Source organism: Buteo buteo, chromosome 4 (genome assembly GCF_964188355.1).
Source record: "Buteo buteo chromosome 4, bButBut1.hap1.1, whole genome shotgun sequence".
Taxonomy (NCBI): domain Eukaryota; kingdom Metazoa; phylum Chordata; class Aves; order Accipitriformes; family Accipitridae; genus Buteo; species Buteo buteo.
The window spans coordinates 49,233,446-49,256,776 of NC_134174.1; the positions used below are offsets into that span (position 1 = coordinate 49,233,446).

Here is a 23,331-nt window from a genome sequence, read left to right on the forward strand (position 1 = left end):
TAGAAATTCAAGCCAACCAATTACAAACACTATTATTTTCTTCAGTGAAGTGACTGAAGCTTTACAAGCAGTTTTGGCAGCAGCAAATAAATGAACTATCATTAAGGACTCAACAGTAGCAGACTTTGTTTTCACAAAAATGAAGTTATTTGTTGCATTAATGCAGAAAAGGGATTGAAATGCAAAAGAATATATACTGCAGGCCTTTGGGAATGTGTTGGCAAATTTGGAAAAAACTCTTGCCAGTATTAATGATAAGACAATGTTGATGGAAGTACTACTGTTCTAAATCCAAACTTGTGAGCTCACGGATATTCTGATCCAAGTCCATAGTCTTGTTATAGTTTGCACAGAATAGTTTTATAGCAGTCTCCTCCTGTATCTGGCTATGCATTGGGTAACCAATGAATCTTCTTGTCCTGGTTTCAGCTGGGATAGAGTTAACTGTCTTCCTAGTAGCTGGTGCAGTGCTATGTTTTGAGTTCAGTATGTGAAGAATGTTGATAACACTGATGTTTGCAGTTGTTGCTCAGTAGTGTTTAGACTATAGTCAAGGATTTTTCAGCTTCTCATGCCCAGCCAGGGCACCTGACCCAAACTGGCCAACAGTGTATTCCATACCATGTGACGTCCCATCTAGTTTAGGAACTGGGAAGGGGGGGAGCAGGGATTCGCCGCTCGGGGACTGGCTGAGTGTCGGTCGGCGGGTGGTGAGCAATTGCCCTGCGCATCATTTGTACATTTCAATCCTTTTATTACTACTGCTGTCATTTTATTAGTGTTATCATTATCATTATTAGTTTCTTCTTTTCTGTTCTATTAAACCTTTCTTATCTCAACCCAGGAGTTTTACTTCTTTTCCCAGTTTTCTCCCCCATCCCACTGGGTGGGGGGGGGAGTGAGTGAGCGGCTGCATGGTGCTTAGTTACTAGCTGGGGTTAAACCACGACACTTCTAAACATGACTATGTAACACAGCACTCTTCACTGTGCAACAGTGCTCTTTGGCAAAAAGGAAAGTTCATACTTGTCACTTGGGCTTAGCACTGTGGCCACTCAGAACACAACCAGGAATGGCTAATGGACTCAAGGTTGCGCCGATGCAAAAAGTGGGGCCCTCAATTCTTTGTACTTTAGGACAACTGTCAGTGAACTGCTAGCAGAACAACACTTAGAAAAATCAATTCTAACACTCTCCACCCATTGGCAATGGACAAATTCCTCCCAGTTAACAGCATTATCAGAAAGTCCATAAAAGTTCCTTTGAAGTGGTTAATCATTAGCAGATGTAACCTCACTTTTCAAAAACATGCTGATTTAGATCAGATTTAAACAACAAATGAAAAGATCCTGTTAGGTAAACAGGTCATCCTGAGAGACATCTTCAGCTGGTGGACTTATTCCCACTGAAATTCAAGGGATTGCTGTACAGAATGTTTTTCTCTGAGACTCAATGGATTTCCCAGCAGAATTCCAGTCTGCAGCATTCACTGCCACTATAGCATACTCTAATACTACAGATGTACCCTTCCATTGCATCCTATCCCATTTTGCTGCTTGTATGTCTCCTCCATGACAGGCCAAAGGCCTGCACATAGGTAGTGTCTCTTCTGACAAGTTAAGATACTCACCTTTACATTGTAGAGGCAGACAATAAAGCTCAGGTGCATATCATTAGAGTCCACAGCGCAGTTCAGGATGACTGCTTGTAGAAGCACGTTTATAGTTTGGGACTATTCACTATTTTCATTGCGCACAGCAAAACCACCTCAAGCATTGCCTTGCAAGCTTCCACTCCCACAGCACAGAAAGCTCACCAGCACCAAAGCAATCAGCCACTGACCTGTTGCTGTCCAGCTCCTCCAGACAACAGCAACCTGCTTCTGAGCTGGTACAACCTTTCCTATCTGTACATCTCAGTACTCGTGGACTGGAGCAAACTCCAGTAAAAAGTGACATCCTTCCTGCAGAAATCCTTGAATGTCTGCTAGTCTTCCTAGATCTGCATGGCACTGTAGTCTAAGTATTCTGTCCTGGCAGTCTACCTCCAGAAGGGTTAGCTGGCAGAAGGCAAATCCTTGCATTTGAAAACCTGGATCAGGTTAGAAAACCTCCACTACACCAGCATGCACAGTCTCTTAGCAAAGCACACTGACACCTACTAAGGGCTACACTATGCTGCCAGAAGGTCCTTCAAACCATCTTACACTCTTTGACAGTTTACAGTCTTTGTCATGCTTCAAGCAAAGGCTGCTGATCAAAGCTAGATCACAGTCCTAGCCAGACAGAGTCTCTTTACTAACAAGGCAAACTAAAACAATTTCCACAAAGGAGCACAGAAAGGAGACAAATGCTCAGGAGACATTACAACTCACAGGAATGTGCCCCAAAATTCCTTAAGTCCCACACAGGTAAGTACAGCAACCAAGTGTGATAATGTAACTTTGTCCTGGTGTGACAGTGCATTTGCAGCATGAATGTTCACACTGGCTAGCCAAACTCTAACTACACTCCAGTTATCTCTAGAGCAAGAAACGTTACCTTATGAAAAATCTCCACTTTTCCTAAGCTTAGAATCAAGTACCAGATAAAGGGACAGAGCAGGTTTACCACATGCAGTTTACACATGCCAGTTTAGGACCCACATATCTGGGGAAACCCAGCCACCAACGTATTTTATGATGTTCAAATACAGAAGATGAATTTCTTATCCCACGGAACAAAAAAGCTTTGCTCAATGCACATTGTGATATACCACAGATACATTTAGCCCAGTTGGTCCACTAAGAAAAATGAGAGCAGGAAATAGGGCACATGAATCTGCCTTGTGACCCTCCTCCCTCTCACCACCCTGCTCCTCTCTTGAGAGCACAGAACTATATGCACCTATCGCAGGCAGCATGTGTTATAAGAATTTTTGTCTTTGCAGTGAAAGGCAGGATAACAGCCAGAAACCAGGATCTGCTCAGCCAATGACATGGTATATTAAAAAGCCTTCCAGCTTCTGTTTCAAAACAAAGAAATCTTGATAAGCCTGAAGCCAGCAGCTGCTGCCAGCAGCATGCTGCCTTCCTTACCTTGGGGACACCTGCTGAGCTGCTGCCTGTTTAATATTACATTAAAACAGCAGCTTTCCAGATAATGAATTATATATAATGAATTATATATCTGCAGTGAAGCTGTGGTACGCAGGAAGCTGGGGAGGACAAGGTTTGGAAATGGAAGAACCATTTGGGTTAATGGTCTGCAAGGTTTGGGGGGGGGGGGGGGGCGGGGGGGAGTGGGGAATCACTGATGGCTTTATGATTTGTCTGAGCCCCAGTCAGGTAACAGAGGGAATAAGGAGAGCATGGGAAGTGCCGCCTCCTCCTCCCTTCCCCATTTTTTACTGATAACAATCAGGTAAGTTTGGAAGTCCCTAAAGGGGCATACAAATCTAAGGTGAGGGAAAAAAATGACAGAGCTATAAGCCTGCATGGCTTGTGACTGCAGCCTGTTTTACTGTCCTAGCATTAAAGACACAGAATGTCACCTTTTACCATTATTTTTATTTAAATGGTCCACAGTGTGAAAGCAAGAACCCAACACAGCAGTAAACTATTGCCTTGAAAGTCCGATCTCTGTCAGTTAACTCTCTTTAAGAGAGAACTCAATCTATAGTCTCTGAAGCAAATGTGCAAGCCACTTGCCAGACACAGCTCCTCCATCCAGCCTTCCAGAAAGGAGGTTTAATAGTTTTCTTGCCTTGTATAATTTAAGTTAGATGATCAGGGTACCTAGGCATGAAACCGTTACACAAAAATGATCATAAGGAGTGAGCATATATGCAAATGCATAGTCAAACATCTGTAAGCCTTAAATGCTCCTGTCTGCAGATATTCTAATCCTGTCCATGTTAGAGTCTAAATATGAGTGAAGGCTGATTCTAAGGAGGCAGCAGATGGTAAAAAGACTTATCCTAAGATCAGCTTCATCCAGTCCAGTTCTGTTACTTCTCTGTCCAATTAAAAATGTCCAACACAGATCAGACTGCCTTTTTCAGGTAAGGAATAGTCACACCACAGTAACTGCAAAACAATGTTATGACAAGTATATGCAAGCGAAAGTGATTTCAGAGTATGCTTTAGCTATGAACAAATAAATTAAAAGAACTCAAAAAAGATGTTCCATTGCTGAAATATGCTTGTCACATAGAACTAAACATTAGTGGTTTGGGGGAACAGGCACAGAGAGGTTAAAATTACTTTCCAAGGTTATATTGTGCATCAATAGGGAAATGCTTTTGCTGCATTAAAAAAAAAAAAAAAGTCTTAAAATTCCATAGTGAGAAATTCCTACATACCAGTGGAGAACTGAGATACAAAGACACTCAATGATTTCCAGTATGATACCGACTAGCAACTAGCAGAGCCAGGAATGAAAAACAGAACTACCACATCCAGGCACCCTGGATTAATCAAACATCGATTCTCATAAAGCAAGCAATACTGTTTGGAAGGTCAGTCGTGTGCAACTGCAAAGGCAGTGCCTGCCCTAGAAAGCAAAGAATGAGAGAGAACAAGCTGAACAGCATGAAGATGTTCCCCCAGCACAGGAGAGAAAGCAGGCCACTTTCTTACCAAAGCAGTGCTCTCAAAACGAGAAAGCCACATTAGAAATAGGAGTGTATTGTGTCTCAAAAAGCTGTTCCTTTGCTCGGCAGCCCCAGTGGTTGCCTGGCACCTCCTCTATTTGGAGAGGTTTAACTGGCGAGCTGAAGTCACCACTCTCTCAGCAGCATACGCATGGCTCATTGAAAGGCACAGCAGTGTGTTGGCCAGCTCTGCCTCTCGAGCACTATGCTTCTTGGCAGCGCTGGCCTCTCTGGCTGCTGAATCCCAGGGCCCTGTGGAGAGTGTCCTGGATCCCACAAAAGCCTAGATAGTGGCTGGATAAAGCCCCAGTTCCACTCAGATTTTAATACTGACGAGGGAGATTTGCACCAGAGCCACATGGCTCTTCAAGTCATTTGTTGAATGACAGACATGTCTCTGTGGTGCCCTGCCAGCTCCTTTCATATCTCCAGGCCCATGGAGTCCAGCACACTGTTTGCTGGAGTCTCCGACCGCTCAAAGCAGCAGAGTATACAGCCAGGATCCAGACTGCCTGTGGGCTCATCCTCTACTTAAATGCCTTGCTTTGATCCCAGACACCTCACTGCAACATGTTTGCACCTAGTTGCAACCGAAAGCTATGGCATTAATTTCTTTTGCAGGGGTTTGTAAGATTGATTTCTAGTCAAGGAAACAGTCCTAGAAAATAATACTCTTACCAGTTCAAGGGGTAACATAGTTATCCAGCCCCCTTTTCTGCCTCATCATGAAGCTTTTGTTTTATTTTCTATGCTGGAACATCCACTAGGTATGTGGATAAGGAGTTTAATAAAACACAAAGGGTCAGGTCACACTGCCTGGGCTTCGGAGCTCAAAGTAAAGCAACACACCACCTCAATTCCTAGGTCCATCTAATGATGGAGCTATCCAGCTCCTCTTCCCTCCCTGCTAGATTGAACTGGTGATGTATGGTTGACTGGACAAAGTATTAACATAAGAACAAAATCATGATGGCCCCTTTTCAACACGACTATCAAAGGTGCAGAGCATCTTCATCTCCAGTCCTGGCCCTTATTCTCCTCAAACCACAGCGTTGTATGGATTGGATGCTTCCTTTCACTGAGGTAGCCTCTCTCAACTTCCCTAATGCATATAAAACCACGCACCCTGTGAGCACATCAGAGGAGGAAAACAATCAGGCGCAGACAGAAAGGAGCAGGAGAGGCAACAGAGCTCAGGCCCAAATCCTGCCTTTAGCATGACCAGCCCTGGAGGTCCACACAGACAGAAGCTCTGAGCATACTAAAAGCAGACACTGAAAGTCTCATAGGTCAACATCATGTAAAAATGACCTAGTCAGCAGCCATCAGATATCCTGAGGTTGCTGGGTGTGGGCTGCTCTTCTCAGGCAGCAGCTAACAGACTCCCTCCCAGGAGTGGCAGCCACATCACTTGTCTGCTGCACATGGCATTTTCCCCAGCAGCTCTGTTTGCTGAACACAAAGAGTGAGCCCACAACATTAAAGAACACCCCCCTCCTTTGAAGCTGAGATTGTTTGGCTTGCCTGGCTACAAACTAAAACTGTGCCTTAATCATCCACCTTTGAAGTCCTGTAAATCTACAGATGCAGCAAAGTAAGGACCACTTGGCAATAAAACATTCATTATTAAATTTTTTTGTATTAAAGAGGAAAAGGCTTTGCTGGAGCTGAAACTTTCTTTTTCCCCACTAGAAATCAAGAAGCAGGTGAAAAACCAATGGTGACTTGCCAGATCAGAGACGATTCTGACTGTATGACATTTTATAGCCCAATTTTGAGTAGTGTTGAGCTAGTGCTCAGTGAATGGCCAAAAGAAAACAGAAATTTTATTGTAGGAAGGCATATGAGAGAACAGTGGGTTTTAACAACAGACTGCAGAGGTTGATAAATGTTCTTCGTTGTTTTGATGCTTTACTTAAGCTGGGGGTGGGGGGAGTGTAACTGATAGGAATTTGATGGTGCTTAACACTGGTAAAAGGAGAAATAAAGGAGCCCTTACTTGCATCTTCCAGAATCTGCTGTAGGTTTTACCAGAGGGTAAGAGTAGGCTGAGGATACATCACCAAATGAGACCTGCAGGAAATGTCCATAGGCACAACAGTCTGCAAAGCAAAGGATGTACAGCAAGAGAGAACATTGTACTTCAGCTCAGCTGTTTCATTTCAGGGGTGTCTGGAAGATCTCTCAACCCCTACAAAACCAAATAGAGAATTAATCCAAAATGCAGTGTTGCCTGGCCTAGAATACCAGTAAGAAGATAAAATGGAGCACGGTGAGAATAAAGCTCAACTAGGGAGAAACAGGATTCAGCTACAACTTGGTACATTGTCCAAAGAGCTAAGAGGCAAAACCCTGCACTGCCTGGGATTTCAGGCTGTAAGACTTTGGAGAATCAGGTCCCAGTTCCCAGCTCCGCTGGCCACTTCCTGCATTAATCTGGATAAGTTCCCTCTCAGGCTGCATCAGGAGTGTTTACCTGGCACTTTTCTTTCCCATGTGACCAATATTTCTGGCCATGAACTTGTCCACAGCCCAGCTCCTGTCCCTAGGCCATCTGAACCTGTAGGAAGGAGATCATACACAAACCTCACTGCTCTTGCTGGCTTGCTCCTTCCCTGTTCAGAGACACAGAGAAGAACAGCAAGGACAGATCCCTTGGAGCCTGTGGCTACTACAGTTTTTATGCAACTGCACTTTTGATGCTATGCCTAGGACACTCTGTAATCATCTAATGCCTTTTAATGACCACATTTACTTACTGGGAAGGATCTTCTTACTCAGACCACAGTAAAAACCTCTGTAAATGAAGTGCTTTCTGGAAGGGAGCTAGAAGGGATTGCCTCAAGTAACTGGATGGAAAGTGGTTCAAAAACTGGCAGGAGTCCAGGCTCTACAAAGCAAGATTAGTGACAGGCTGATGTTAAACAGCTCGTGGAGATGCCCAGCTACCTCAGCACTCCCCACTCAAATACATAGGTTCTCCCTTCATGCTTTGGCACTTCCCTTCCCAGAGTGTCCTGGAAGCAAGAGGAGAAAGGTTAGCATAGAGCAGAATAGGCATCAGAAGGAAGCAGGATCCCTACCCTGCTAGTGTGCCTGAAGCAGGAGGTATTCTGGACAGCTAAATGGATTTCACAGATCAGATATATTTTGGCAGAAGCAGGCTTAGAGAGGCAACACCCTCTACCCTCTTTGGCACACCAAGATGCTTTTAGGGAAAAATCTATTTGGAGTGTTCAGTCAGCTGAAAATTTTCACATTGGTAGTGACTCACTAAGAATACAACTGCTTGCTGTTGGCTGAGCTTTCCTCAGTCATCTCTTAAAGGACCAGATTATGCTCATGTTGATTCTGGTCTTACATGGTCACTTCATAGCCCCCTCTTGCCTGCATAGGCTTTGCACCAAGCTACTACTCCCAGTTCCTCACTGCCTTCCTATGCGTGCAAGACTTTCTTGCAAGGCTGAGCCCTAGGGCTAGGCAAATCACAGCCACTGCGCTGTGGCACCAACGGTGGCTCCCAGCAGATGCAGCACCACCGAGTCTAGGCCTACAGCCACAGCTCCTGCCCCTGCCTGCTGCTTCTGGAGGCTTAGCCCTCTCCCATGCCAGCACAGCATCTGTCCGCACAAGTGGGAATGCCAAATCATAGCAAGGCAGCAACAATGATCAGCAGACTAGACAAAGGATTGAGCAGTGAGCGACTGCTCCCCACCTTCAAATTGTAACCTTTAGAGGGTCACACTGACCCATGCTGGATGTCTAAAGCTGGGCTCCAACCCTAAAGTGGCTGCTGTGCATCTAATAAATCACAGCTTCTTACCACAGAGGGGGAGGTATTGAGCAGGATGCACACAGCCTGCTCTCGTAGCAGGCATCAGGGCTGGGCAAGTTTATCTTCAGGTGCACCTGTCAGAATAGCCTTACCTTTCCTGGCTGTACCACCAGCCCTTTCCTGCAATGCCTTCCACAGACGGAGGTAAGGCAGGCACCTTTCCTTAGTGTCTGTCTAGAGAGACATTCCTAATGTGGCATATGCTATAAGGGAAAGAAGCACTGGTCAGCTGAGTGCCCCTAGCAGATGAGCAAAACAAGGGAGCAAAAATTGTTCTATGCCCCCTTGTAAAGTGGCATATATATGTACACACATACAACTCCAAAAAAAGAACTTAGCAAAATCAAATAAAGATTTCAATTAAAATCTTTTCTCCTTCTAATAAAAACTTTGCTAACATGACTGTATCCTTAAGAATTCCTGAATGATTGTGTAAATTTGTGTACATGCGCACACATTTTGCTCAACAAAATACCAAAAAATTGGTACCAGCAGCTACAGGTCAGCTTAACTCAGTTCTCACACCCCAACTGCTAGTTCTTGTTGTGCAATCCCCTTCTAAAATAGGAACCCAGTAGGAAACACAAAGGTAGGTTAAAGAAATCAAATTTCCATTTCTTCAAAACCTTTTCTTCAACTTTAAACCTGTGATGAAAACCTATCCAATTCTACCTTTTAGCTATGCCTTAGAAACAATTCATACTCAAACAAGGAGTTTGGAAAATGCATATATAATGCTTAGCCAAGTAAGCAAGTCAGATTCCTTAGATCCCCTGGAATTGATGCATGTCCCAGCTACAAGAAATCACTGCCGTTTGCCTTTATGAAAAACCCACATCTGGACTGTTGGCTAGATAACAAATGTCACAATAAAAACACATGCAACGGAACAAGAAAAATACAAGCAATGTGTTTCTCTATTAGGAGTTTATTATGTTGTCAATTTTTATAACGCTAGAGGCAAACTACTCTCATTAAGAGTTTTACATCTACCTGGAGGTAGAACAATCACATTTCCTGGAAAAGCCCACACAGCCATTCTCAAAGCAAACCTCACAACAGTGAGCTGAAAATCTATGTGGAATCAGGCACTCAGGTAACCCTACATAGGAAAGATGCTAAGAGGAAATATGCTTTTCCATCACTTGGTATGATTTATTTTAAGTTATTATTTCAGTGCAGATTTTTTTAAAATGTTCCTTTCGGACAAGAGAAACAAAAATACTAAAGCATTACTCAGCTACCTACCTAAACTTATCTGGAAAACAAATATACACAGTCATTCTGTTGCTGTTTTGTTCTGTATTAGGGATTCCATCCCTGTGCAAAACATGTTCCATATTTAAAGGGTTAAACATTCTCTCGCTTAGTCGGCTTTACTGAATGTAAAATGTGAGATAATAACATACACTGTATCTTGAACCAAAAATGCACACAGCATAATAAACCCCCCCGTGCTAACCAACCAGCAGTATGAATAGATCCATTCCCACTGCTTGTTAATTCAAAATAAATTCTTTACTGTGATTTAAAGCAAAACAGACAACACTAAACACACCAAAAATATCATGACTTACCCTTTTGGAGACATTTGCTTTTCTTAAGATATTTGGCAGTAAAAAACGGCATGGCTGCAACACTAAGGTTTCAGCCAAAGCTGACCTTTTATTACCAAGTGCTGAAAGCAAAATGACTGGACCAAAGAGAGAAAGCAAATTATTATACCAGATCTTTAAAATGCTCAATGATGAGCAAAGGGAATTCAGAGTGGGATAAAGTATGTCAAGTTGCACGGTGGGGATTGCAGATAGCTTTCTGCTCATTAGCACTGCTGTTCTGAGTTATTTAAAGTGTGCTCAGGGGAAATGAGGACAATTTCCATGACAATATGTACAGTATCATATAAGGAGGAAACATTTTTTTCAGGCAGAACTTCTGCATTACTCAGCTGCCACAGCAACTAGCAATATGTTGAGAAGGGAAGAAGAAAACACGTCAGGTTTGGATAATGTAAAAAACCTGATTCTATTAACCAGTTCTTGTCTATAGTAGAAACTGTATCACTATAAACCTCTTATGTCAAGTCATTGGGCTATCCCCTCATTTTCTTCTTAGGCGCTTCTGGAAAAAAGGAAGCCTTTTATTCCAGACAGTCATCCCACTACCCTATGCCTCAGTTTCCCTGTCTTTCAAATGGGGTGACAATATGGTCATGCTTGTATTTGTAAAAACCTTTGAGGCTTTTGGGTAGTAGGTACTAAAAGAACAAGTGCTTAACCCCATTGCTTTGCCCTCCATGACTATGGCTGTTTATTTTCCCTCACTCTGCCATGCTGCTTTTAAGACCAAAGGCCACCTAAAAATCTCTTGCTTTTATTCCGCCAAGATGATCTGATATGAAAATTCAGCCCTATTCTTGTTGATTCTGCTGCCTCTCTGGAAAAATTAAGACAGTTTTGTACAGACTTCATATCCTTTGTAATTCCATAAAGTTGGGACAGTACATTTAATGGCAATGACATTTATCCACATATGCTTCCTCCTAGTTATCTACCTCTAATTCACTCAACCACAGCATATTGCTTGGGCAGGTAACACCTCAACCCTCACTCCTTGGAATATAAAGGACAATGCCAGAAATTTGACTATGCAATCTTGGGCACATCAGTTTCTCCATGCCTCAAGTCTTCCCACGTGTAATGACTAGAAGATGGGACTCACTCTTTTAAAAGCTCATGGACTTGTAATGGAAAACATGTAAAATCAAAAGATCTATACTTCCATGGGCGCTTTAGCTCTTGGCTTTTACTGCTTCCAGCCTTTGGGATACTGCCAAGTCATCACTGCACTGAGGTGCAAGTAGGCAGTTACCTGAAAGCGAGAACATTTATAACCTACAACCAATAACCTATTGACTGGCTAGATTTGAAGTCAGCTTTGTAGACTAGCAAACTAAGTGATCCAAATGAAACTCGTACTATTCTTATGAAGTAAAAGACTACACAATTCTATAATGAAGACTGTATAAACTAGTGGTGTGCTCCGCAAGGTAGAAAGCTAATAGCAGGGCCTTTTCTTGAATCATTTGTTGTCAGTGCACAAATATATATTTATTTTTTTTTAGGAAAGCCACGTTTTATGCTCAAGGTAAATCCATTCAGCATGCAATCTGAAAAACTTCACCATAGTTTAGTATTCATAAATCCTGCAATGCTCAATAGGATGCCACTGTTCCTGTATCTGTACCACCATACAAAAACAAAACAAACCAAAACCAAACCAAGTCTCTGCTCTATCATTGACATTTTGTAAATCAGCTGGCAAGCTTTCAGACACACAAACAATTCTTCCATAGCAAACTTCAAGCTAATCTCTGGTTAACTTAATCACATTAACCTGTTTGAGCAGAAGGGTACTTAAGCACATATGGAGCAGAGAGGAACAATAGAAAGGAAAGAGGTAAGAAGAGAGTCCATATGAGTCAGTGACACAGGCAATTGCCACCTGTGAACCACTGCAGGCTGTGGATTGGACTTGGGGAATTCACATGATCTTGGAATGGGTGGCCAAGCTAGTTACTGCACTGCCCTTGGAGATGGCCCAGTACCATCTGCTTCAGAAGCTGGAAAAATCTTGCACATGCTAATGTGCATGTACCTACTACCTCTGTTCCATCCATGATCAGACAGGCACATATCTCTCCCCCAAAGACTGGGGGACACCACTATGTGTGAGTATGGAAGGAACTGGCCTAGCAAAACCTATCTACACCATTTTTAATCTGGAATCAATGCCTGATCCTAATCTTATGTCATCAAAGACAGCTCAAACTTTCTCCCAGACCTAACACAATTTATGGCCTCACAAATCCTTCCACAGATATCTGGAAACTTTTGGGTGAAGCAAACACTTTCCATGACTGCTAATTCCTCCCAGAAGACCCCAAACAAAGCTTTACACTAGAATCTGGTTATTTTGAAAGAGAAACTCAGCAGTCAGGATGAATTCTCTGAGTTCATCCCTGAACCTCATGACACTTCCTCCTGCTGTCACTGTGTGGTACATGGGAAAAGATGTCATGCCCAAACAGCCCTTGTAACATCCCCTTTATCCTCCAACTTCCTCTTGCGAGCAGATATGCCCCCCACACAGTGACACACCAGGCGGGAGTTTCTGCCGAAGTCAGTCTGCCTTTTTGCTCACAGTAAATTAAAAAAAAAAAAAGAAAAAGAAATACCCAGTAAAACCCAGCACTACAAGGGAATTCCCTTCTCTGCCAGTTTAACACAGGGTCAAATTTAGACTAATGCAGTAATGCCTTCCAGCTGCCCAAGAATCTGGCCCTTTAATGACCTTGCACAAAACCCTACTGCTTTTAACTCCAGTATCCCTATATTCTGCCTCATTTCCAATTCACTCTGCCCTTGGAGCTAAAAGCAGAGGTTGCCCTCCTGTTAGACTTGCAATTTCCAGCGATAACTTTGAACTTACACAAACAAACATTTGTGTCTCTCATCCAGGGCAATGAAACACAGGCTCCTTCTCTTTCACTCCCCACCTCTTACCGTCACAACCTACTTTGAGGAACTCTAAGACCTTGTATCTTCATGATGGGGGAACTGTTTATTCTTTATCCTTTAGTATTTTTCTGTTGCTCAGGCATAGCTTTTTTTTAGTCAGCCCTCCAAACAGACAGAGATCAGGTGAAAATTTCTATCCTGACAAAAATCTGCAGACACCAAGAGTAGACTGAATTGAATCAAAACACTTAAACATTATCATTCAGCCAGCTTTCAGTCTGCTTCCTTTAGTAGTGCTTTTAGAAAGGACTAGATACAAGCAGGACTGCAAGAAATGTAAATATTTTTCTGTTATGTATCATCACTCCAAAAACGCATTAACATATAGTTATTGGGTCCCTCCTCTTCTGATCCTCCTCCTTCCCCCAACTTCAGATTGCAGTTCACAAACAGAAACTGACTGCAGAGTTCATAGAGCACAATCTTTGCCGTTAGCAGCAGGCTGGCTAGTGCAGAGAAGAACACCTATGACTCTTAATACTGCATTTTCTGTAACAAGGTTCAGTATCAGGTTTCAAAATGCTTTACTAAGAAAGTCAGCATCATCTTCCTCATCTTACAGATGGGAATTGGAGAAACGGATCATGACTTCTGTACAATCACCACAAGATTACAAAAGGAATTAAGAGGGAGATTTTTCTGAATGTACGTGAGTGATAAGCATGTAGTATTTTGGTTCCCCTTCTCTTCTCCTGTGGCCCAAGAGGATTTTACCACCTTAGAGGAACAGTGGAGTGACTGACAACAGACATGAAAACTGCTGCTTTCTATTAAAGGTCATTAGTTGTGGCCACATGTTGGAATTTTCCACTGAATTACAGCCTTGCGGGACTTTCTGCTGTTATTTCCCACCTGGGCAAAGTCAGCATGAAACTCAGAGAAAAAGGCAGTGAGACTCTACATTATTGTTAAAGCAACTGATCACAGCCGATGTGATAAGACTACATGGCTCTTATAGCCCTTGAATGCAGGGGATGCCAGTGACTGGTGGGAAGGAGGAGGAGTGGAGGTGGAGCAGTTGCCCTCCATCACCCAGTAACATGATGCTCTAGAGTGGCAGGCAATGGAGAAGCAGGCACTCCTTCCCTAACTCCACCACCATGTCCAGGCTGGAAAGGGCCAAGGCTCTGCAGCCCAACGTGGTAAATGAGCAGGCAGGTGGCTGTCAGAGGATGGCATGGCCATGTGCCAGGCAAAAGCTGCTGTGCTATACAAGCCCTGACACAGGAGGGATACAAGATGACTGCAGTAATACTCGGCCCAGCCTGCTGCCATAACCCCAACTTCTATTTCATCAGATGGAGAGAACATGTACTCAGGGTACCCATTTAAAAAGATTTCTCTCCCCACCCAAAGTGACCAGGAGAGATTTCCATCTGCTGCTGATTGGGCTGATAAAAGCAGCCTTTTTTCCTTTCAGCAGTTTAGAACTCAGCCTACCCTAAAACAAGTAGGGTCATTTTAGTCTGTGACCACATACATAAATTGCATCTGCAGAACAAAGGAATCTCAGGTCAATTAAAAAGATCCTGTGGCTACAATATTCTTCTGGGAAGATGCCATCTACATATGCTTATTACAGCCACATAAATCCCACCCCCTCACTTGCCTCGAGCAAGTAATTGTCTTTCAAAGCAAGCAAAGTAATTATTTTTCCAACATACTTGTCATCATTAATTATGGCCAGAATAGCCAAGTAGGAGCTCATGCCTGGGCTTTTAAATGCTTGTAGCTAGTTAGCATGGCTGCCTGTAACTTTACAGCTTTTTTTGCAGTGTTAACATTAACATACTATGGCTTCATTAAATCAAGGCACTCACTGATGAGCTAAGTATGATTCATCTGCAGAACACTAAGACCCTTCATGCTTATCTGTCCCATAGCAAGAATGGGGTTTAATTTATGCCTACACTATGGGTATATTCAAGCACCACTGGCTGTATTCCTACCATCACGTTCAAGCAAACATGTTCCAATGAAGAAAAGATTTTCACGAAGATTGGAGTTTGCAGGAATTAAATGCCAGAAGTCCACTGAGTTAGAGGCATGTCACTTCTCCACTGGCCACCTTTGCAAAGCTCTGTGGCATTAGTCTGTGAACATGTGATATTAACTTCCTAAAAACCAGAATGCAAACTTTGGCCTGGCTCCCATACTTCTCCCTGAGCCAAGCCTCCCACTGAAGTTGATGGGACTTTCCCTGCATAAAGGCTACAGAATTTGCCCTACTTTTTTTTTCTAGTTTAGCAGGGTAGGGGGTGGGAGGGGAAGAGATGCTATTTCCCTAGTATGTCTCTCTATTTCTTTATTCTGCTTACCAGGACCCTTCTAAACTCCCTAAGCTGAAGAGGGTGATGTGTTGAAAAGCCACTTGACATAGAAGATTACAATGTAGTGTGAAGTCCACTGATAGCTTCCAGAAGGCATTTTTATCTTAATTGATTTTTAAATGACATGTTTCTAAAGTAACAGTGACTTTTGTTTGTCAACCAGCCTGCACACAATCTGGCTTCTGAATCATTGCCACTCCAGGCATTCACAAATTTCAGGTCACCCCGCCAAAATCAGGAGACTGGCTTCTAACCAATGGGAATTTTTCATTTAATTATCTTCTGTTTTCTGAGCTTTTACAGATCCTACTTGGATCTTTATTTTAAGTTCACAAGCAGTAAGAGACTTACTTTTTATTACTGGAAGGTACAAGTTTTACATAATCATAGTATTCAGAATTAGGGCTTATTATGTGTTTTCCCTTAAGAGGCAGAGCGTATGAATTCAGGCCTACATATTTCTGAATGGGAAACCCCACAGCCTTGTTACATTTTTCTTAATTCACTTTGGAAATGAAATAAATGAAATTATGTAGGTACCCAAACCAAAATGAGGACAGAAATATACCTATAGCACTAACATAGCAGAACAGGACGAAGTGGTAAGCCTACAGTGCCTAGTTAAAAGATACTGATACAGCAAACCTATTCAGTAACACATTTTTACTGCTGGAACTAAGTGCAAAGCGTGGCTTTTAGTGACACATAGGGGACAGAATAAATCACTGTAAACCTGCAAGCATTATGAGAGCAGGGAAGGAGCCTTTCCTTATATCCTCAGCACAGGAAATAGGTGCAATTTTGCTTCTAGTCCTACTAGCAAAAAAGTTTAGCAGACACCTGTCCTCTCGACCACAAACAGGATAATGAAAATTAAGACAAGGACAGAAAGATGGGAGCCAAACAGAAAGACTGCACATGCAACATAAGCTAGCAGCACAGCTTCTGTGGGGTATCCTTACCAGCAGCCCCAGAACCACTGGGTACAATCCCCTGACAATCCCTTCCAGCACTGCTAGTAACAGAGGGTCACAACCTTGCCCCATGTGTGCAATCAAGAGGATGAAAGCCCCCAGGCACCAGTTAAGGGAAAAGTTTCTTTTTCTCCCCAGAGTAAGCTCTGATTTTCATCCTCATTACTGAATTGCCACTCCACAGTCCCTCAAGCATACATAATGTAACATAGCAATGCCAGTCTCACCGTGCAAACCTCCCCAGGCTTTTATAAGGGCAAGGGGAAAGAGGAATAAAATAGTAAAATGCAAATCAGCCACATACTGAATTTCAAGGCTGCCTTTAATTACAATTTCTTCCTGTATCTCTGGTGTTGGGAGCACTGCTCTAAGCAAGCCACACTGGTAAAGAGTCCTGATCACCTTGTTAAGCTCATTCAAGCACGTTACATCTGCCTTGGCAATTCACTGGCTCCAAATGGAATCCGAATTCTAGGCTACAATCAGGCTGAAGTACCAAGGTACTATATACTTCAGTATTCCTATTTTCACATCCCTCCACTGGGCAGACACTGAGACAGAACTTCTCTTTCATGTAAAAATGTGAGGAAATGGAAACAGCGCAGGTTCCCTGCAAGACTCCTAAACCACGGATGTGCTTTCTTTAAGGGTTACACTGCTGCTTGCCTGTGGCCTGCAGCCCTTTAGTCCTGCACTGAGGCCAGGATTTCTTCTGTTTGGATGGTGCCTCCTCAGAGCAGTGACTTGACAGTTAACTTTGTTTTCCCTTTCTCTCTACCAGAGCTGACAGCAGGTAATCACCTTCTCTTCAGAACTGGCAATTACAACAGTAATTGTCCCAACTAAAATACAGGCCTACTCAGTCAAACAAAAGCTGCGTATATTTCAAGGTGCAGAGTGGAAATAAATAGTCATGACACTGGGCCAAATTCTCAGCTGGTAGAAGTCAATCAGCTCTAATGATGTCAGCAAAGCCTAATTTATCCTCAGCTGAGGGTCTGGCCCCACTTCTTTCCTGTGTACAACCACAGCTGAGAGCTTTAGGCCTGTTAACTGAGCTCCAGGGCTAGACTTACACTAGGAGCTTTTCCAGTGATGCCAGAGAGATATCAGTACACAGATTGAAGCATCATTCTAGTATGCCTTCAGCTTAGGCTAACAAAGCTGCAGATTTGCTACTGTAACACATCCTGTAGTTCACACTGAACAAAAACCTCATGTGAAGACAGGTAACTGATAGCTAACTGCATTGGCAGAGTGTCTGCTAAGGCAGCTATGTTGACCAGAGAGCACATCTGTTCTCCCCTCAACCAGTTAGGAGTGTATAACATAAATTTGGCTTCAGATCAGTGCAGCTAGAGAAATTTAATTACACTGCTACCCACAGAAGCATCTCCACAACAGAACAGAGCCAGAAGAAATGGAAGCTGTATTTCAAGGAGATTGGAACAGTTTTTTAATTCTGTACAAATGGGTTTGGCCTAAATTAAAACCTCTCAAAACATTACATTTTGCATAAAGTATTTCAACATTTTTCCTGATAGATATGTTTCTGATCTAAAAGCTGATCTACAGCAAAAGAAAAGCTTAGGCAACAGCAGTAAGTGCAAAAATAAACTAAAAACATTTGGTTTGGGAGTCAGCAAATTGTCTTGGGATGACCCAAAATGAATTTTTTGTTGTTGCTTTGCTGAAAACTAATTTGAACTTCTCTGTCTGATTTTCCTCAGGAAGCCTAAACCACTATCTTTCCCCACATTTCCTCCCCTGAGACCATTACTTTCCTAGGAAAAAAAATGTAGGCAAGTAATAAAAAAAAATAAAAATAAAAATAGAAAGCCCCAAACAACAAGAACAAAAATCTTTCACTTTTTTTCAGTGGTATCTAGATTAAGCTCTAAGAGTCCTTCTGTTCAGAAAGGGCCCTGCAGCTGCAGCTGACTGTTACAGGGGCTCAGACAGCTCCTTTCCCAGTGGAGTACGAGATGGAGAGCAGGAGACATTTGCACCTCTGTGCTCTGAATGGCTTTGATTCATCAACATGCACCAGCTAAACATTTCACACCGCTAGCCACGTTGATAAGGACTGTCACAGCATCTTCATCACTTCTCTACTGTACACAGGTCCACAGCCCATAGGTGTGACTACTCTGAATTTGCATTACCTTGCTTTACTCGTTTGTCCGTAGGGAGTGAAATGCAGTCTCTTCACCTTTCATATTGAAGATGGTAGACGCGAGGCTTGATGCACTATGCAAATTCACCACCATTTTGCTTTAAACTGCACACTGACTCCTCCAATTTTCTCTCCCCCACTGCATAGCAGAAAACCATCCCAACATACCTGAAGCCAATGCAGTGATACACACTCAAAAACATTTGAAGAGCCAGGGATTGAGATGTTAACTCTGAAACCCAGTAATGGCAGTGCAAATATCCTTATCTAACAGATTAAGATGATTTATTGCTAATCACTTGCACACAAACATCCCAAGTAACATGCTTAGCACCCATCACCATAAATCATCAGCTGCACCATGACAATCTCTATTTTAAAGTGGGGACAACTGCTCCCTACAGCTGCCAAAAATGATGTTTTTCTACTACAGTACTCCTTCAAAGACTGAGAATTAAATATTTAGACAGAAAAATCATTATTGATTAGATTTGATAACAAGGCATCAATAGCTTACGTCAAGCATATAATGCAGCCCCAGGGCAGGGAGGGAGGGGGATGCAGTCTCAGGATGGAGGAAGGACCAAAGCAGGGGGTATGCAAAAGCCTCACACATTTCAGGCTATATAGCACTTGCTCAAAAGAGTTGGATCCCATGGGCTTATCTAACTTACTGGAAAACTGGACCCAGCTTGGATCACCTTGATTGACAAGTGCAACCCCCAGTATCAGTGGTAAACAAATGGTTTAGTTCAGGATGTATCACACACCCCACAATCCTGCAAGCTAAAACAAATTTCAGAACATATATGTAAACTTGAGACTTTAATTAAAACAAAGAAACAAAACTATAAAACAGAAGAATAGCCATATTCAGTCAGATCAGAGTTGGATGTATATGGAGAAGGCACAGAAAAAGCACAAGTAGAGAATAGGTTTTTCTGCTGTTGTATATAGTATATACACACATCTGTACATTACAGCTGTATATAACAGCTACCAACAGACTTGCTAACCCATTCTGAAGCTGTTTAGGTTTTAGCTCCTGTAATAAGCTATGGTAATGAGAGCTGCAATTTAATCGTGAACTGTTAGGAACAAAAATTCTTTTTGTTCATTTTAAAAACAGGAATTCTGATAACTTAAGTGATCCTAGCTGCTGTGTTATGAATAGTCCTGAATAATTAATTATTCCCTTTTTGTTTTGCCCACGCTGTTCAGAGTTATATCCAGTCCTATTGTACCCACCTCTCAATCATCTCTTCTCATGATCTAGGAAGTTTCTTCCTGCGTGAAAGCCATCCATACACCTGAAACTATTCCTGTCACTCTTAATTGTGGTTTGTCCCTTTTGGGGATTGTTGTAATAGCGTAGGGGACATCAAGAATATGATCAAAGTCCTAAATCTATTTTACAGGAGGGCATATCTCTGTTGAGTAAAAGCGGAGAGATGACCCTAGGAAATGGGTTACTGAAGTCATTGTCAGAAAGAAAGCATGTCTAATTGCATAATCAAAGCCATTTTCTCTAATTTTTAAATGGATGCAAAGCTGTCAATAAATCTCCAGCCATGTCTTGTTGTGTCACAGAACAGACATGCTGCTATTGGACTTGGATGAGGCTTGGGGCACAAAACCCAGGACTGACTGTAAATTTGCAGATGAAAGAGGCAGCCCCCTACAAGCTCAGCTTTCCGGGTGGCATTGCTCTACTCAAGTTAGCAGTGCTATACTGACTCTTGTCTGTTGAGCACCATACCTGTGACTAAAGTGTGCAGGGCAGCATCAGAAATTAAAGTTAACTGTTTCTTTTACAGTGCACTCTCCTAAATGCCCATTTTTGCTTTATGTTTTTATAAACTACTTCTAGATTTTCCATTTTCTTATTTAGGAGTTGTATGCATGGGACAGGAGACTAGTGAAAGTGGAATGAAAACGGCCCTCAACATGCACAATGAATGTAGGAAAAGCTTCTGATATTCAATACAAACATTACAGCAATGAAGACTAATGCACTCTCACTGGAGAAGCTAGACCCTCAGTAAATGTGGGCAGAAAGAGGAATAACATTAATAGCAGCTTATTCTTGCACTTCAGACTCTGGAACTGCCTCGCAGAGTTCGATGATCTTCCCCAGGACACCAGCATGTTGCTGGTGTTGAGGTGGAGAAGGGAAACAAGACATTTCCTCTTTATCTAGATTTTTTGCTTTGCTGTTTCTTCCCCATTCCTGCAGTATATGTGTACAGTGTGGTTTCAGAGTACAGCACCAGCATGTCTGCATTTTCAGTCCTAGCACTTGTGGCTTTGATCCATAAGTGGCTATTTTTAGGAGCTCTGAACAGGCTGCTGCAGCCAGTGTGACAAGACTTTCTGGAGTCATCTTGTATCCTTAGATCTTTTTTGATATGCTAATTAGAGCACCACTGAGCAGTATATTAGCTGAGAATGCTTCAGACTTTTCCCATTTTGATGCACATTTAACAGGATGCCTCACTGTACAGCAGCTGACAGTGCACAACAGACATGCTGTCACACACTGCCTATCCACTACGCATGGTCAAGGGGCCATTACGGAAGCTACTGCGCAGCAACAGCCACCTTTCCTAAAACTGTGTCCACAACACTGCCACAAAAGGAGCAGGCAACAATATTGCTCTGGATCAGACCAACAAGCCTAAGCAGCCATATCATAGTAATCCACTGAGCAAGAGAAGTGAGGTTAAAAACTGACATTGCCTGACTTCCCTGTGCAACTCTTGCTTAAATGCAGCATTTTGCATTACTGCCAGGCTGGGAACACTGCTTCCTCTTATGGCTGCCCAGCATCATCCATTGTAAGACTCCTTCAAGTTGCCTGTAATTTTGCCAAAACACAACTGTTTTGCACAGGGTTGCCTGTGTCTCGCAGGCTGGCCAGCTCACCCTGGGCAGTAAGGGCTGCCTTGTCTGGGATGGATCCGCCACCCCAACCTGGTCCTGACGGCTGCCCAAGTTTTTCTGTCCTGGTGGAAAGCAGTCAAGTGAATTCTGCTAAGAGTCTGACTGGGTTGCCTAGGGAAGGGAGCTGGGGAAGGGAGAGCATCTCTTCAGCTGATCCTTCTGAGATGGTAATATGAGCAGGAGATAAAGCCTTCTCACCTGCCACTCCATCTGAATTAGCTTTCAGGTCTTTCCTGCTGTCCTCTAAAGCACTACCTTTTTCCTTAGCACTTTCCTTTACAGTCCTTCCCCCAGACTGACTCCTTAAGGCCAGTGGCTAATTCCAAGTCTGGGAACTCTGGGAGACCTACCTAGTATTTGGCCCACTCCATCCAGGACCTGAGAAAACAGAGCTAAGATTGCTGATCAGCCCTGCAGGACCTCACACAATACTTCTAATAATTAGGCTTCCTAATTTTGCTGTAATGACCTCACACACATGACAGTGGGTTTGCTGGGTGGACACCAAACTGTGTTCCATACCTGGCACTAACTCTATCTTAAAGGAGAATCAGGGGTTGACAGTCCCTTAGAATGCTGGGATCAAGCTTACATTACCATTAAGTGCAAAATTTCCAGTTAACTATAAAGCTTAAAGCTATCATAATCTATATTTTACAAGCAGGCAAAAAAAGAAAGAGGAATAATCCACATAATTTCTGGCCGGAGCCAGACTCCTCTTCCAAGCAAGAATAAAAGTAATAGGAAGAGAACTAACCACTAATCAATAGGAAGATGGTAAACAAAGGATTTCAGGGACAGTGTTGGTTTATAAAGGGCAAAGTATTCCAGACAAAATGGACTGGTTTGCTACAATGAGACTGTAAAACAAGCAAAGAAGTGCAGCAGGGGCAACATGCTTGGATTTCATTACAGTACCATATCCTATGGCTCGTGAATTCCTTAGTACAGTAACTCAAGTTATCTGGAACATGAACACTGCCAGAGGGACTCAAAACTCAGAAGGGCTTCTCAAAAAGGCATTATCATAGCATACAGCGTACTAAACTTGAGCAGGGATATGCAATAGCCAGCAGCAGAGTAGGAAGCTCAGAGAGAAGAGGCCAGTTCCACTCTGAACTAGAACATGGTTTTGTTCCCTTTGCCGTAGCTCCCCATATGCGAAATGGTGAAGATGACAACTTCTGATTTCTGTCTTGCCTAACATGGCAGAGGTTCCACAACAATTAATGCTGGCTCTAAGCTACCAAATCACTTAATAAGGCATGACTGAGCTAGATCAGGCATGGACACAATCACATTTCTGTCAAGTTAGCAAAAGAACACAATAGAGAGTTTACATCAGCTTTATGCCAGCTGCAGGAGAAAAGATACCTAATCCAACATAAAATTGGAATGATATAAGCAGACCACATCTCAGTCGAAACAAAGCTTGCTGGTTTACAGCTGGGGGGGGGGGATGTTTTCTTGGGTTTGGTTTTTTTTTAATAAATTTGAAACATCAAAATGAATTTATATCAGAACAGTGCTTTGTATCACATGGCTACATGTTTGATACTAACAGCTCTAAAAATCACGTTAAATTCTTGAACAGAGCCTCGGACTGTCAACCCTTCAGTAGAAGGTAAATTTCTCATCACAATACACACAGTATGAGGCTCTAGTCTCAGCTGTGCTTCAGGTCTTGTTTCTAGATTTTTGTTCACATCACAATCTACTCCATTTAGAGGCATCCAACATTTGTCTCTCCCTAGAGAACACATCTTGTAATGTTTTATTTAGCATTCAGATAATATCTTCCTAAAGATCTGCGAGTAGAAAAGTGTAAGAGCATGTGAAGATAGTAAAAGTGTTGCAAACT

At 42.6% G+C, this 23,331-nt stretch overlaps 1 protein-coding gene across 2 annotated transcripts in view; it reads right to left on the reverse strand.

Annotated features, from left to right (window-relative positions):
• The window catches only part of ARHGAP22 (Rho GTPase activating protein 22), a 126,129-nt gene that overhangs the window by 52,441 nt on the left and 50,357 nt on the right, over nt 1-23,331 (reverse strand). The window contains exon 1 of one of the 2 annotated variants that reach the window (XM_075025975.1): nt 10,045-10,259. The exons of the other annotated variant lie outside the window; for it this stretch is intronic. Coding sequence (XP_074882076.1) covers nt 10,045-10,096 — 52 coding nt within the window. The 5' untranslated portion in view covers nt 10,097-10,259. Of the gene's footprint in view, nt 1-10,044; nt 10,260-23,331 lie in introns of those variants that run through there. 2 annotated transcript variants of the gene reach the window in all.